At 46.1% G+C, this 14,935-nt stretch overlaps 2 protein-coding genes across 2 annotated transcripts in view; both read right to left on the reverse strand.

Annotated features, from left to right (window-relative positions):
• The window catches only part of zbtb45 (zinc finger and BTB domain containing 45), an 8,910-nt gene extending 5,081 nt beyond the window's left edge, over nucleotides 1–3,829 (reverse strand). Inside the window, exons 1-2 of the mRNA XM_031877103.1 lie at nucleotides 2,413–3,829; nucleotides 25–1,360 (exon numbers count right to left, since the gene is read on the reverse strand). Coding sequence (XP_031732963.1) covers nucleotides 25–1,095 — 1,071 coding nt within the window. The 5' untranslated portion in view covers nucleotides 1,096–1,360; nucleotides 2,413–3,829. The remainder of the gene's footprint in view (nucleotides 1–24; nucleotides 1,361–2,412) is intronic.
• Nucleotides 3,830–3,911: 82 nt separating this feature from the next.
• Nucleotides 3,912–14,935, reverse strand: part of LOC116399721 (hexokinase-1-like) — an 18,833-nt gene continuing 7,809 nt past the window's right edge. Inside the window, exons 4-18 of the mRNA XM_031877102.1 lie at nucleotides 13,183–13,302; nucleotides 12,772–12,867; nucleotides 12,184–12,283; nucleotides 11,685–11,868; nucleotides 11,251–11,406; nucleotides 10,900–11,133; nucleotides 10,173–10,477; nucleotides 9,818–9,966; nucleotides 9,515–9,634; nucleotides 9,164–9,259; nucleotides 7,868–7,967; nucleotides 6,963–7,146; nucleotides 6,696–6,851; nucleotides 6,039–6,272; nucleotides 3,912–5,139 (exon numbers count right to left, since the gene is read on the reverse strand). Coding sequence (XP_031732962.1) covers nucleotides 4,986–5,139; nucleotides 6,039–6,272; nucleotides 6,696–6,851; nucleotides 6,963–7,146; nucleotides 7,868–7,967; nucleotides 9,164–9,259; nucleotides 9,515–9,634; nucleotides 9,818–9,966; nucleotides 10,173–10,477; nucleotides 10,900–11,133; nucleotides 11,251–11,406; nucleotides 11,685–11,868; nucleotides 12,184–12,283; nucleotides 12,772–12,867; nucleotides 13,183–13,302 — 2,388 coding nt within the window. The 3' untranslated portion in view covers nucleotides 3,912–4,985. The remainder of the gene's footprint in view (nucleotides 5,140–6,038; nucleotides 6,273–6,695; nucleotides 6,852–6,962; nucleotides 7,147–7,867; nucleotides 7,968–9,163; nucleotides 9,260–9,514; nucleotides 9,635–9,817; nucleotides 9,967–10,172; nucleotides 10,478–10,899; nucleotides 11,134–11,250; nucleotides 11,407–11,684; nucleotides 11,869–12,183; nucleotides 12,284–12,771; nucleotides 12,868–13,182; nucleotides 13,303–14,935) is intronic.

Here is a 14,935-nt window from a genome sequence, read left to right on the forward strand (position 1 = left end):
CCCCCCCCCCCCCCCCCCCCCTACCTGGAGTCTTAGCGGCTGCCTCTGCTTGCGGCTGTGGCTCGCCCCCCTGTCTCTCTCTCCGTCTCTCCCCCGCTCCCTCCCATCCAGGTCCTCCTCCTCGCTGTACCGGTCCATCCCCACCAGGTCGTCGGCGAGGTCGGAGGTGTTGCCGCCGCGGAGGCTGTCCCTGCCGATGCTGTCCACGCTGCCCACGCCAGAGCTGCAGCCCGCCGAGAGGTTCCCCGTGCTGCTGGTGCCGGCTCCGTTGGCCGTCTGCGCCAGCAGGTCTCGGAGCTTGTACCTGACGTCCTGAGTGCAGCTGGAGCTCTGCTTCATGAGGATTGCGCCGGCCCCGGAGCCCAGTCCGTCGCCGCCGCCGCCGCACATGGAGCCGGGGACCATGTCGCCCAGCGCCATCAGACTCACGGTGTTGGCCTGCTCCATCGGGCCTGGGCCGCTCTCGCTGACGCTGGCACCCCCCAACCCCCCTCCCATGTTGCTAGACCCGCATTCAGCCATGAAGTTGGGGAAGTTTGCGTAACCTCCACCCCCACCAACAGAACAGCTCCCACCGCCGCCGCTCTCTCTTCCTTTCCCCCCGCCGCGCTCTTCTTGTTTTGGGAGAACTCCTCCGAGCATCCCTCCCCCTGCCGCTGCCGCCGCCGCCGCTGCTGCTGCGGCCGCTGCCGCGGCCGCCGCCGTTGCCGCCGCCTTCCTCTGAGAGATGATTTGGGTGCACTCGTCGATGACCGTCTTGATCTGCAGGATGCTGGCAGCGGTGAGGATGCAGAGGGCCTGCGACTGTAGAACCACCAGCGAGCCGCTGTACATGAAATCCACCAGCTGCTTCACGGTTTCGGCAGGCACCAGCGGCGGCACGGAGATTTCAGAGTGACCCAGCAGCAGCTTGTCCTGGAAGAAGGGGCTGCCGGCTGCCAGGACGCAGGCGTGGGCACGTAGCGACGCATCGTGTATCCGCACGGTCACGTCGCAGAAGAGGCCCTCGCGCCGCTGCGTGCGCAGGGCTTCCAGCACCGACTGGCTGGAGTTGTGGAGGTGGATGTAGTGCACGGTCTCGGTGCCGGACACCATGGCGGGAGGCGGCGAGTCGCTGGGTACCGGGTGGGAGTGGGGGTGGGGGTGGGGGTGGGGGAGTAGGTGTCTGGGGTTTTGCGTCAGCTTGAGGGATAAGGAGGACAGGGAGGGAAACGGGTACAGTGCATGGGCCACGGTGGGTCCGCGTCTCCTTCAAACAGTCATGAGTCCGATGGAGGCTTCAAGTGTGTGAGGAGCTGCCTTTGATGCCCTGAGAGGGATGGACGTTTCCACCAGCTTCACTGTCCCCGTTACAATCCGGCTGAAATAAGTCACAATGAGAGGGAGTTAACGCTAGACAGTTGTATTAAATACTATAGCAATCAACATAATCACCAGCAATTTTTGAAAGTTGATTAATTAGTCATTTATGAAGCATCGATTCCCTGATTCCAGGCTGGGATGTGCTTCTTATTTGCTTTGCTCGACTACAAATTGAACATATCTGTGTTTTGGACTGCTGGTAAGACCAACAGGGAAATAGTGTTGAACGTTTCTTCACTGCTGAATTGATCCATTAATCCAACAAACACTCAATGCTAATAATCACCACATTTTGCTCACTGGTTTTGTGTCTTTTCAGTCACACACAGCTGTGGCTGAAGGTGACAATCGAGAAGCTGCTAATGAACCATCAATTAAGTCGCGTGCGTGCATCATCTGGAACACCTGCTTTAGCTGGACACATGACATGCACGTGCGCGAGTCCCAAACAGCTCCTCGGGTCAGTTTATTTTGGCTTATTCTGCTCAGCTGGTGTCCGGTTAACGCGACACCCCAAAAAAGATAATTTTAACCGATAACGTCACTTAAAAAAAAAACAAGACGCACGAGGAGTGAGGAAATAGAAGCCGTTAAGCTCATGTAACTAGGTTACCGACCGGCCGAACGTTAGCTGCACAGCAACAAGAGGTTAACGGTGACGGAGCTAACGTTAGCTTAGCGTTAGCTTAGCGTTAGCTTGTTGACATTAGCCGCTCAGCTCGAAATCTGCACGAAATGTCCACGTTTCTACCCGCAAACTGGGCGTCAACAGTGACCTAAAATAAAAGATGTCGAATGGAAAGTGGCAATGTGCCTGGCACAACATAAAAGCCCCCCCCCACACACACACACACACACACACCACGCTCCAACGCGATGCTAACCTAGCTCGATTACTAGCTAAAAATTGCATAAACAACTAGTTAAGTTAGCATGCCAGCTAACAGGCAGCCACCACCTTTTTTCTTTCTTTCCTGCACAGAGCGCGTTAACGAGACGCTCAGGTAGTCGATCGTGTCATCGTGTGTTGGTTTAATCGTGACTACATACCTGCTGTGTGCAGTGACAGCTCGGCGCTTCTTCTTTTTTTTAGTTTCAGGCAGATGGATGCAGCAGGAAGAAGCCCTCAGTACAACGCAGCCCAACCTGGTGGGAGCTGGAAACAAACATGCACACACACACACTCGCAGACTCACACATGCATACTGTACAGAGAGAGGCACACAAAAGCTAAACCGTCCCCCTAATATTACATGTACATGCTGTGCCTCTCTCACATTAATACACAAGAGGCTCACACCCTTTGAAAAGAAAATGAAAGAAGAAAAGTATGACGAATGCCTGCACACATTAACACGCAGACATCAGATGTGAATGCACGCAAAATGCATGCAAACGCACCTGTACACACCCACGCACACACTGCAGGAAACATACTGTAACAAAAGGTCGATGCATGCAAACACTGGCTATTGTTTCAACTCTAATTTATACATTTGATTCAAATGTGTGTGTGTGTGTGTGTGTGTGTGTGTGTGTGTGTGTGTGTGTGTGTTACTCGTGGGGGAGTTGCATGAGCATAAAAGGAGAGAATTGATACAATATCTTAAATGCATTGGATAAGTACAAAAGCAACAATGTAAGAAAAGACAAAGATTCATATCAAACAATAATGAAAACATTATTTTTTACAGATTTTGATGTTTGCTTGTGTGTAAAGGCAGTGTGTGCATTGATTTATCTTCTCTGTGCTGTAGCCTTGTTCCGGGTGAACTCGGCACAGCGAGCTTCCAAGATCAGCTCGTACTTTTCAAGGACTCGAAGTGAGTACAATGCAGTACTGCAGAGACGAGGAATGTTGGGGATGTGCAGTAAATATTGAGTAAGAATCAAGTCGGTGCAGATCAAGGCACAATAACGCGTCTGAGTAGATGTGCAATATCTGATAGACATAAAAACACTGAGCTCTTTTATCATTTTCTGACATCTAAAGTCTAAATTAGTATTTGTTTTATCTTTTTTATGTATAATGAAGAAACATTTCTTGGACCTTTGTCCACCTTCATCTGACAGAGTCACAAAGGATGAATTCTGCTTTTGCAGGCATTTAGTGGATTTCTATTTTTGTGTTGAAAGATTATATTTTGTCATTAGGTTGCCGTCAAGCTTATTTCTAGATCAAATGAAATCAGCTATGTTTTCATTTGCACCCAGTTATGTTATCAACACCTTTTAATAGAAACAATAGCATTGATGGGGAAAAGTCCCTACATGACATAGTTAACAAGAAGCAGGGCGGAGTGTCTTAAGAAGACATGTGATGGAATTCCACGAGAAACAATTAGTTGTTGTTTGGTTGCATGTAAATATTTCTCTTAACCACCCCTCCACGTTAAAACAAATACAGATCTCAGATCTGTAGCCTGTATTGATATTAAAGCTGAGCTACAGACATCAACACCTCAATTAAGCTTAATTCAAAGCTAATTCATCTCCTTTTTAATCGAGTTCCCCTCCAGTATTACACGCTTAAGAAAGACACACCAGGATTTACTCCACAACAAAATATAATTTAATGAATTCACTTTTCACCGTGTGGACCACAAATCTATATTAATGTAGAAAATAAAAGAAAACAATAAAGGAAAATGAGCCGTAATCTCCTCCGTCTTAATGTAAGGCATGCAGTCTGCACAGAGCTGGGGACATTGAAAGCTACAGGTCGTTACAGCCGGACACACTGACGCTCAGCCACAAATGCACACAAAAGCGCTCGTGTAGTATCCGCTCTTTTCTTGGGGCCCAATAAACATTTATTCTTTGCACAAACATTGAGTAGAAGTGGGATTCATCACAACACCAAAAGTATAGTAGTTCACAAATAGCAACGGGTTTACGCCTAACGCCTCCTCTAGCCTCCCACCTCTGGAGCAATAAATGGTACAGTGCTGCTGCGATACTTTTAACACGCGAGTTACATGGATAGGTACACAAAAAGGTGGTTAGTAGCCAAAGCACATTGCGTGAGCATGTTGCACAGAAATGAGGATGATTTGAGCAGCCGTGACTCAACCCTTTGCAGCGAGCCCTTTTTGGAACTGGTGTTCTGAAACCAGTGGAGCCCCTAAAGACGAGTTTCATTGTTCAGTGAGAAGGACGACTTTCATCTGGAAGTTACGTTGAAATGCCGCTCTTGTAACTCTCGTATAAAAAGTGCCGACATTTTCCTGTCTATGGTGCAAAATCCTTATGACCTCTGGGATTCAAAGTGGCCTCAGCTATAGAAATACAATTATATATTTGCCTCCATATAAAAATAAAATTAGCAATACACAAATATTGCACACCTAATGAGTTTAGATTGATCAGTTTACTGACGAGCTGTTGAGGAAAATGTACAAACATGTGAATAATAAACCCTCTGATGTGGTATAAATAAATATTTAGATATTTAATTCCCTATTCATGCAGCATGACTCTCTGGCTGTGTGTGTGTGTGTGTGTGTGTGTGTGTGTGTGTGTGGGGGGGAGGGGGGGGGGGTAGAGGTGGAGTCACGGCTGCCAATGGGAGGTGGAGTTGGGCTGTGCGGTGGGTGAAGGTCTTGTGGAGCAGCAGGCGGTTCTCAGTGCTGCTGCTGCGCGTCCAGCTCTCTCTGGCGGCAGCCCACGGCAGTGATGAGGGCGGCCCCCTTGCCGCTGCCGTCCTCGGATAGCAGGAAGTTGACGTCACATTTTGGGGCGAGCTCCTTCACCGTCTGCTGGAAGATCCGCGAGAAGCTGAAGGGAGGAGAGCGACGGGAAACTGTGGTTAGGAGGCGGTTCGCTGCTGTAGTCGAAGACAGGAGACGATGCTTTCTAGGACAAGCAGCAGCAAACATAGCTCTCAGTTGAGCTTCACAGCGAGGATGAGCAGAGCGAGGGAAGTTTTACAAGGATGTCTGGATCACTGAGGATGAACTGGAGTTAAAGGAGCAGTTGTTCAGCTAATTCTAATGCTTAATAACACAGTAGCCCCTTTGATTTACAATGCAACTAAAGTCACAACCTGTTAGATGCTCTTGTGAAAAGGGGCTTGACCAAATGCAGCACCAAATTTGGCAAATAACAGGTAGCGATGTACGGGACTGTTAAAAAGCAGTATGACGTAGAAACGGAGGTAGTAGAATGTAATTGAAACAGTTAAGCACCTACAAAACAGGCTTCTGAGTTAAAAATAAAATTACAAACGACGTTATCGACATTAACCCCTCCACTATTGCTGCCAAAATGTTCTTACGGAAAATGACGCTGCCACCTTTAGCCTGTGAAACGGTGAAAATGATGTCTGCAAAATGCTCGTTTTGTCAAACTAACAGTCCAGAAAAATAGGAGCAAATCTTAATATTTAATGAGAAGAAACCAGCAAATGTTTGCCTGATAAATTTACAAATTGTTCTTTTTATGTCGACCATCTGAAAGCAATTCATTTACTAATTGCTTCAGCTCCAGCTTTAATTCTTTTGGTATAAGGGCTGACAAAGTTGTTAGTGTGAAAAAGTGAAGCAGGTGCTATCCATGCTTGATACAAGAAAATACAAAAAGACACCCTTTGCATCCTGATGAAACTCAATATGAACTGCAGTGTTTGAGAATGAATGAACCCTTCTCTCCTATTCTGTTCTCGTCCTGTGTCTTACTGTGGGTGCAGCTTGTAGAGCGTGCCGTCCACACCCACGGTGACGTCCAGGTGGTCCAGTCCTCTGTTCTCACGGATCTTGTCCACCACAGCAGCCATCCCGGCTCCGCAGATCTGAGCCGCGCGGCGGGACACCGTGCCGCACACCTCCTTGACGATAATACTGTCGTCGCAGGTGCTGTCGAGCCCCAGCTGCTGCAGGATCGCCCTGACCTGCAGCAGCGCCAGACGATCGCTGCGGAGCAGGAGGGAGGAGGGAGAGAGGGTGTCAGAGGTCAGCCAACAGCAGGAGAGTCACCGGATACCTCACAGCTGTTCCCAGAGGCTAAGGTAGGCTTAAACAGTGTATAAACTCCAGTCGTCACACTGCGCCCCCTCCTCCTCTCGTACCTGGGTGTGTAATCCCCCTGGATGCTGCTTTTCTGCTGCTTAAGCGTGTGCTGTTATGCGCTTATCCTCTCAACGTTTACCACAAATTCTACCACCAAATGCCCCCAAAAAACGAGATATTTTACCTTTTAATTATGACAATATTTAGTAATGGACACAATAGGCTCAATGTCCCCTAAAGCGTTAAACCCTGAACCCTCAGGGACTCAATAGACGTCGTGTGAGAGCTTGAAATAGTATAAATACGAATGAGATGTGACTCACTCACCTCTCTATCTGTGACAGGAACTTTGTCTCGAAGATGCCCCTGGTCTTCAACGTCTCCGAGATTTGTCCCCGGAAGAGGAAGCCGCGCTTGGTCATATCAATCAAGATCTGCCTGACGATCTCGCCGAGGTACATGCCGCTGCACATCTTCTCATATCTGACACGCATAGGAAAGAGACGAATCTTCGTAAGGAGTACGTTTAGGAAAGAAAACACTAGCTCAACAATATACAAAAGATGTAGTTTGATACTGGAGGTGCGTCTTCACCTTTGTTTGCCTTCGTTGAGCGAGTTGTCGTCCACCGCCTGGTCGTACTTCGTCCTGATGTCGTCCAGGCAGCCGTTGTCTCCGAACGCTCCCCACTCCATGTTGACGCACATGCGTCCCTCGTTCCCCTCCACTAGCTCGATGTTCTTTGCCTCTTCCATGTAGCAGGCGTTGCTGCCGGTCCCTGAGAGGACAAACAGCCCGTCAACCTCAAAAACCATGAGCGCTGCCTCAGACTTTGTTTTCAAACACACGAAGACATTTCTAACTGTAGGTCAGTGTTTCCTTTTGCTTCTGCAGATCAACATGAAAACAGAATATAACAAGAATGTATGTGAGTATACAAGTTCACTGTCTAATTATTTACCAATTACCTTAAATAGACAGTTCAAATGATATGAAGTGTGTGTGTGTGTGAGGTTCTCCTCCACAGTCAGGGTTCTACTACAGTAGATGAGTTTATAGAGACAGACGGGAGAACCAGCACGGGACTCCTAAAATAATCAACATCAGTTTAAGTGAACGTTATATTTATAATGTTTTACCACTATACCTTGCTGTCAGACAGACCTTCCTGTCGGCTGTTATATCCATCTATGCTCTCTTCAAAGCCACCGGACTCCATTGACAAAAACAGTCATTTTTACCTTGCAGAACACGGGAGTTACTGGTCTACCGCTGCCTCCATCAGTTAGTTTGTTTGTGTAAAATTACTGTTTTAGTAAAAGCAGTCTTGTGGCTCTGAAGAGAGAATAGATAACAGTTTCGTAGTGTCGCAGAACACTGACTGTGGAGGAGAACCTCATACAAACACACTTCTAAACATCTGAACTAACCCTTTTTTAATTTGACACAATCATTTTTTGGATTAAAATGTCTTTTTCTTCCTCGTGGTGTTAACTTACCTGCGATCAGTCCCACCTCACAGTTGGGTTCCTCGTACGCACAGGTCATCATCGTCCCCACCGTGTCGTTCACGATGGCAACCACATCCAGCTCAAACTCCTGTGGAGTGAAACCGCAGGTAGACGTACGATGAAACGATGAAACGATGAAGCATTTCATATCCAGCAATTGTTGCCTGAACTAACATCAGGCCCGGTAACTTTCCACACTGAACACAATGCAGTTCACTCACATTCCTAAACAAGCTACACAATGAAATACACAAGCTGTTTCAGAAAGCTGCACAAATTCAGGAGCTCTGCAAACACACAAATTACATCTTCGGATCATCTTTGTCATCACTGTGCTACATCTGAGTTTTAAGAAAAGACCCCCCCCCACACTGCAGACGCACAATCCTCCTCAGAATCTGAAAGTTGGTTTTCCAGGTGTTACGACATGCTGTTACAACCATAACAACACACCGCCTCAGTCCCGCACCGCTTTACCTCTCCGTTAATGACTAACAGTCACTTAATGCTTACTGGGTTCTCCACCTGAAAGGGTGAAATCGATATAAGAAACTCAAGAGTGATGATGGAAAAAGCACAAAGCTGATGTAATAATCAGAACCTAAACATCTTCTATTGATGAGCAGCTGTAGTGTGTATGTTGGGCCATAATAGGTGCTGTTAAGCTGTGGTTTTAAGTGTCTTTATGCTGAGCTTTATTAGATTCAGTCAAAAGGTGTCGGTATGCCAGGATTAGCATGCATCCAGGAGATGTACTAGAACAACGAACGTTGCATTATTCCCATCTTTACGCATTACATTTCGATTGGTCTGTTAGAGGTTTCCTCTTTCGTCCTGCACTGTTTCAGCACAGGAAACATCCGGTCGGATCATACAGTATGCAGATAAAACCAAACGCATCACACCAAAGGACTTTTATATCTGAGATCACTTAATCCCATTTAAAAACATCGCTACAGAGGTTTGTTGAAAGCCAGTCAGCCAGAGCTTTTTTATGTTGTAGGCTTTTAAAGCAACATGAGACAACAATGAGCTACGAAGAGGACAAAAAAACGTAGATATGAAGTCTTTAAATCCTCGACAACACATTCAATCAAAAGCTGCAGCGGTGCGTCAGCAAAGCAGCAGCTGGAAGTTAATTTCAGTTTTCAGATATTGATACTAAACGGTGTAGATGGTAAATTTTACCCCAACCCCAATGATTGGTTAAAAGCAACGGACAGAACTGTGGCGATGGCGTAGTTTTAGTAGCGTGATGATCGGATGTACTTCCTGTTTACGTACCTCTTTCCTCTTGATCGCTTCCCGAAGGAGCTCCACCACATTTTCCCCCTCACAGTCTGTGGCCTTGAATCCTTTGGTCCAGGTTACGAGGATACCCTGAAGAGCACGTAACACTTACTGGGAAATATCTAACAAATACTGTTGGGATAGTACAGCACTCTAACAATAATAATAACAACAAAGGTAAGAGGCTGGAGCAGCCTTCTGACTAAAAGGTCAACTCTTGAACTTCATGCCACCCTTTGCATTGATATTTCTGCTTAGCTCCACCTCTATTTCGTGTAATTATTCGGTCCTTCCTATTTGACAAGAAATGTGTGCTATTTCTGAGATAATCATCGGAGAACATACTGCGTCCAAGCTGGTCTGATGGCAGGGGAAGGAGAAGGTGAAACCCAGCGGCAGGCGAGCGCTCTTCATTCCCATGTAGTCCAGGAAGTCGGAGATGCAGTGCACAATGTGGTCAAAGAGCTGGAGAGAGAGACGTGCTTTTAGTGGTTTGTATACTGGGAGATATGGTTAGTTTTGCTGTCACTTTATTTTCCGTCTAGATTTAGTTTGTAGTGTTTATAGAGAAATGGGAATATGTATCTGGGGAAAGTACAGGATCATCTGTGTCTATGCAGAAAAGACTTGTCAGCATGAGGTCCTTACCTCCTCTCCTGTGCCCTGCATGACTTCTATGGGAATGGCGTAGATTTTGTTGTGCATCTCCACTGATCGCTTCTTCCCGCTGCGAATCTTGACCAGAAGCACGCGGAAGTTTGTCCCCCCGAGGTCCAGAGCGAGGAAATCTCCGTTCTCTGTATCACGAGAAAGGCGTTTTTAGGTTAAGGCCAGGCTACACCCTATAGATAGACACAGTGATATATTTATTGGAATCTTAAGTAATTACATTTTTAAAGGAGACTGCAAAAAGGTAAGAAACGTCAGGAAAATGTAGCATTTATCATTGAAACAAAGGGTCCTTCCCTCCCACCTCTCTGCATATCGATATATTTCTAGTCACCTGTTCCATCGGGTGTTCTTCGGACAAAAGTAGGCAACATTTTGACCGTGGCTTCCTGGTGGGTGTTCTTCTTGAGGCCTCTTTCAACCTCCTGCCTCAAGCGTTTCTTCACTTCTAACAGCTGCGCCTTGCTCAGCCGGAACTCGGCCATAGTCTGCTGAATCTGGCGCGCCTGGTCCGTCAAACGGTACGCCACGGCCGTCACCATGGCCGCACCCTTCGCGCTCCCACTCTCGGACAGCAGGAAGCGGACGTCTGAGTCCGGGACCAGGCGGCGCACCGTTTTGTGCAGACGGCGGGCATATCTGTTTCGGAGAGCAGAAGATCTGTGAGAGAGGCTCCATCGGTACTGTCGGTTATATACCTATATATACAAAACGTCAATAACTCATTTGATTTTAACTACAGTTTGCTCAGAATCATTAGTTTGGACCTAAAGAAAAATCATGATTTTAGCTGAAACACTAAATCATCCTACCCTACGACCAAATTTGGATTTGTGTGGGAGATTTTCTTTGTGTTTGTGAGTGATTTATGGTAAATCTTCCCACCAGTGAAATGAACGCCTGCTGTGCATCCTCTATATATTCCTCGGAGGATCTTCTCTGCCTCGTCCTGATCCCTAACCCTCATCTCATTCTAGTTTTGTAGTAGTATTTAGGCAAACACGTCGGCTAACGTAGATGCATGAACTCCCAACTTCCTCTTCTCTTCAAAGAACACTCACTGAGGGTGCATCTTGTAGAGGGACCCGTCGATGCCCACGGTGGTGCGTAGGCGAGCGACTCCTTTGTTGTCCTTGAGACGAGCGAGGATGCCTCCCAGGGTAGACGCGATCAGATTGGCCGAGCGGAAGGACACGATGGTGCACACGTGCTGCACAGCCAGACAGTCTTCATCTGAAGGCTCCACCCCGAGCCTCGTCAGGATCTCCATACATTTCTTCAGTCCTTCTTTGCTCCTAAAATGACAAGTATTCCATGTTATTAAAGATCTCATCCCTGCTGCTGAAGTGAAGCGATGAACCAGCAGGTGATCTTCATTGCCATAAGAACAAACCAGATGACTTTGTACTCACTTTTCAATGGCGGAGACATGTTTTGTCTCAATCTTTTCTTTGGTCAGGAGCTCGGGGGTTATCCGTCCCTCAAACAGCAGCCCCTCTTTGGCCATCTTGACCAGGATGAGTCGAACCAGCTCCCCCATGTACATCCCACTGACCATCTTTTCAAACCTGAGCGGAGACATGACGTGTCGCGGATACAGTTTGTGTTAGTCTTTTTATTCCATGTTTTGCAAAGCATGTACTGTATATTTCACAGCTTGAGGAGTATTCTATGTTGGGTGGGAGTGTCCTACGGTTAAAGAATTATAATTCCTGAAACAACTCGCAAAATATGGGTTTCTAAATGTCTGAAGGGGCCATATCGCACAGGGGTTTCCGAGCAGGGAAGACTATATTTGGTGAAACTCTTTCTTTAATGAATAAAGCTTTGAAGGAAAACATCTCACAGCTGCTTTCCTGGGTTGATGGAGCCCCTGTCGATCTCACGGTCAAACTCTGTGCGGATGTCCTCCAGGGACCCGTCATCCCCGAAGGCTCCCCACTCCGTGTTGATGCACATCCGGCCTTCGTCTCCTTCCACCTGGTCAATGTGACGCAGCTCTTCCATGTAGCAGGCATTTGTTCCCGTTCCTGAAAGAATGCACAGCTGCATGACACACATGTCTTTGTTTGTGTTGCTCTGTGGAGCTCAGTGGTGCCTTGTCCTAATGATGCCAGGGTTGTGGTTAGAGTAACTTTGGCGCCCCCACATGTAGAACTGCGCTTATGGTGCTGAAAGGTGCTTTTGGATTTATGTCTTTTTACCTATCAGCTTTTTAAAATCAGATTAAAACAGATATTATGAGCAGGTCGTTTCTCGCCACAGTCGATGCAGCGTCGGCCCTCAGTCATCACTTTTATTATTTGCTCTTCCAGGATGCTGTAAAAGCAAGTGTGTGTCTTTACCTATGATGATGCCCACTTCACAGCGCTGATCGTCAAACCCGCAGGTCATCATGGTGCCAACTGTGTCATTCACCACCGCCATGATGTCTGCCTCATAGTCCTGGAAGAAAAAACAAGATTATGTTGAAACTTAAGTGAAAAAATGAATAAGTCAATCACTAAGTTTGGACTGAGCAGCCATTTTAAAAAGGTTTACCATCATTGTTGGGACATCATGTTCTCTTATGTTTACGTATTGCATGTTGGCTCGTAAAGTAGTCCCCATGGTTAGTGCATGTTAAAATGCATCAAACAATAAAACTATGTTTTAATAAAACCATATAACTACTACTGTGTATTGGGGCCATTGATGGTTAAGACAAATAAGGTTACAGGGAAAAACTGTAGAAAAAAAGGAAACATTTTATTTATGAATTAGGCCCATTCAGAAGAAAACAAAAAACATTTTCTCGTAAATTTACCACTTTAATCTCTTTTTTTTTTTTGTTAGGAATATGCCCGCCCTCCCCTGGCTCCATTATGTACTTATCATGGTCCTAATACACCGTCATACATATTCAAATTCAAAAGTTAAAGAACTGAACTCACCCCTCGTTTCTTGATGGCCTTGTTCAGAAGATTCACAACGTCCATGCCCTCAACGCCGCTGGCTTTGAACTTCTTTGTCCATGTCAGTAGGACGGCCTATAAAACGAGGGGACAAGGACAAACTGTAAGTTACAGTCAGACGGCTTGGCAAGTCCAAAATGTCCGTCCATTGCTATTCCAATCACGGCGTCACCCTCCCAACAACACGTCTCTTAAGCCTTCTTCCTAACTGTATCAGAGCACAGTTACATTAATGTGCTTCTGTTTTATGTACTCTGTCTCCACAAGATCATAGAAAACATCCTCCATTAACGTTTAATCTTGGAACCTCCAGACGTGAAAGAAGGAACTCACCACAATATAAAATACATAGATGTGTAGCACAGTTATCCCTTTAACGTATTTGTTTACCTCGTCCAGCTTGGTTTGGGCACAGGGGAAGGAGAAGGTGAATCCCACAGGGAGCTTCTTGTCCTTGATCTTTTGCTTCTCCATGAAGTCGCCCAGGCAATCTGCAACATGGGAAAAGAGCTGCAGACAGAAAGGAGACGTTTACACTGCAGAAGATAACACACCACAACCTTTGACTCACATATTTAACTAACTCTTTACGCTTTATAATCAAGAGTTCATGAACTGTTTCGTCCTAATCCGTCACTTTCACCTCACTTTCAAGTCTGAGCTGTTACAAAATCAAGTAATTCACAATAAAAATGCATTTCCAATATTGTTAAACGTCTCCGGCTCATCTGACACTCGGTAGCACGTTCAAACTGTGTTATAGAGGGTAAACTAAATATTGGAAACACCCCTCAGTAAAACGCAGTAATATTCAAATCTCTCTAAAATAGTTTAACATTAAAACATTATAAACTTTGTGAAAGTAGGATTTATTTGCAGGACTGGTGCACGACACTAGTCGTTGTTTTAGCGATGTGTACCTAATAAACTGGCAACTGAGCGTAGATGGTGTCACATTTTAGGAGGCCAGAAAGACAGATGAAGAAACATCGTCGCTTAACCTCACGGCACTATATATTCATAACTGATATTTAATATCACTGTGAAACTAGTATTTTGTGTAATTTTTCAACAAACCACACAATAATGTTTGACACAACTTTGACAACAAACCGAAGTTTGTTCCTCATGTGAAACAAGAAGAATGTTCATGTTTTTGTGACCTAACTTGTGTCATCATCAACAGCACCTGTGTGGTCACTGTAACCCAAACAGCAGCCTATTCCTTAACCTGACCTCATTAGTTGTGTTGCCTAAACTTAACTGAGTTGTTTCTGGTGAAGACAGAGGTTTATTTTGTAAACAGCGTGTTCATGTGACGAGTGGAAACTGACACGTGTTGCTGGACTTTAGGAGGAAAACGCACGAAAAACGAGGAGTAACTTCCCGTAGGATATCATACGATGAGGAGACGTTGGATTACTTTCCTTCAGTAGCAACGTCTACGTTCTTTAGTAGAAAATCTAGTTTTGGAAGTTCATTCAGAATCTTAGAAGATAAGAATCTTGATTTATGTTTTTATGTCTATATTTTACCAGATCGCTCTCCGTTAAAACAAACCTCTTTGTTAACAAACCTGTTGGTACAGCTCCTAACATTTTTGGGCAGCTGTCCCCTTGACGTTTCATTAAACAGCATCTGTCTGTGCGAGTCACGGTCTGGACCAATCGCACGGCCCCAGACGGTCTCTCGTGTTTTGATTATCGTGTTACAACACGACCGCCAGCTGTTCCCCACGAGTGAACTGAAGGTCAGCGGCGCTTCTGACTTCTCCGTCGTGACCCTCGGCGTTATTAAGAGGCTCACTTTACACATGTTGATGCTCGACCTGACCTCCAGCTTCTATGACACTAAACCTGAACGTGTTCAGTGGACGCAGTCGAGCTCGTGTCCGCTCAGTGTCTGTTGATGACGGGGATGTACTGCGTGTGGACGGGTTAGATGGATTAGATGTTTACATTCTATTGAATATGAAACATGTTTAGGGAATAACCACAACGTCAAACACTGATGTGTCCAAACTAAAACATAGTAAGGGGGGAGAGAGAGAGAGAGAGAGAGAGGGGGGGAAGAAAAAGAGAGAGAGGGAGAGGAGAGAGAGAGGAGAGGGGAGGGAGAGGAGGTGAGGGAGGGCAGGAGGGGG

Source organism: Anarrhichthys ocellatus, unplaced genomic scaffold (genome assembly GCF_004355925.1).
Source record: "Anarrhichthys ocellatus isolate YVR2014 unplaced genomic scaffold, GSC_Weel_1.0 scaffold126, whole genome shotgun sequence".
Taxonomy (NCBI): Eukaryota; Metazoa; Chordata; class Actinopteri; order Perciformes; family Anarhichadidae; genus Anarrhichthys; species Anarrhichthys ocellatus.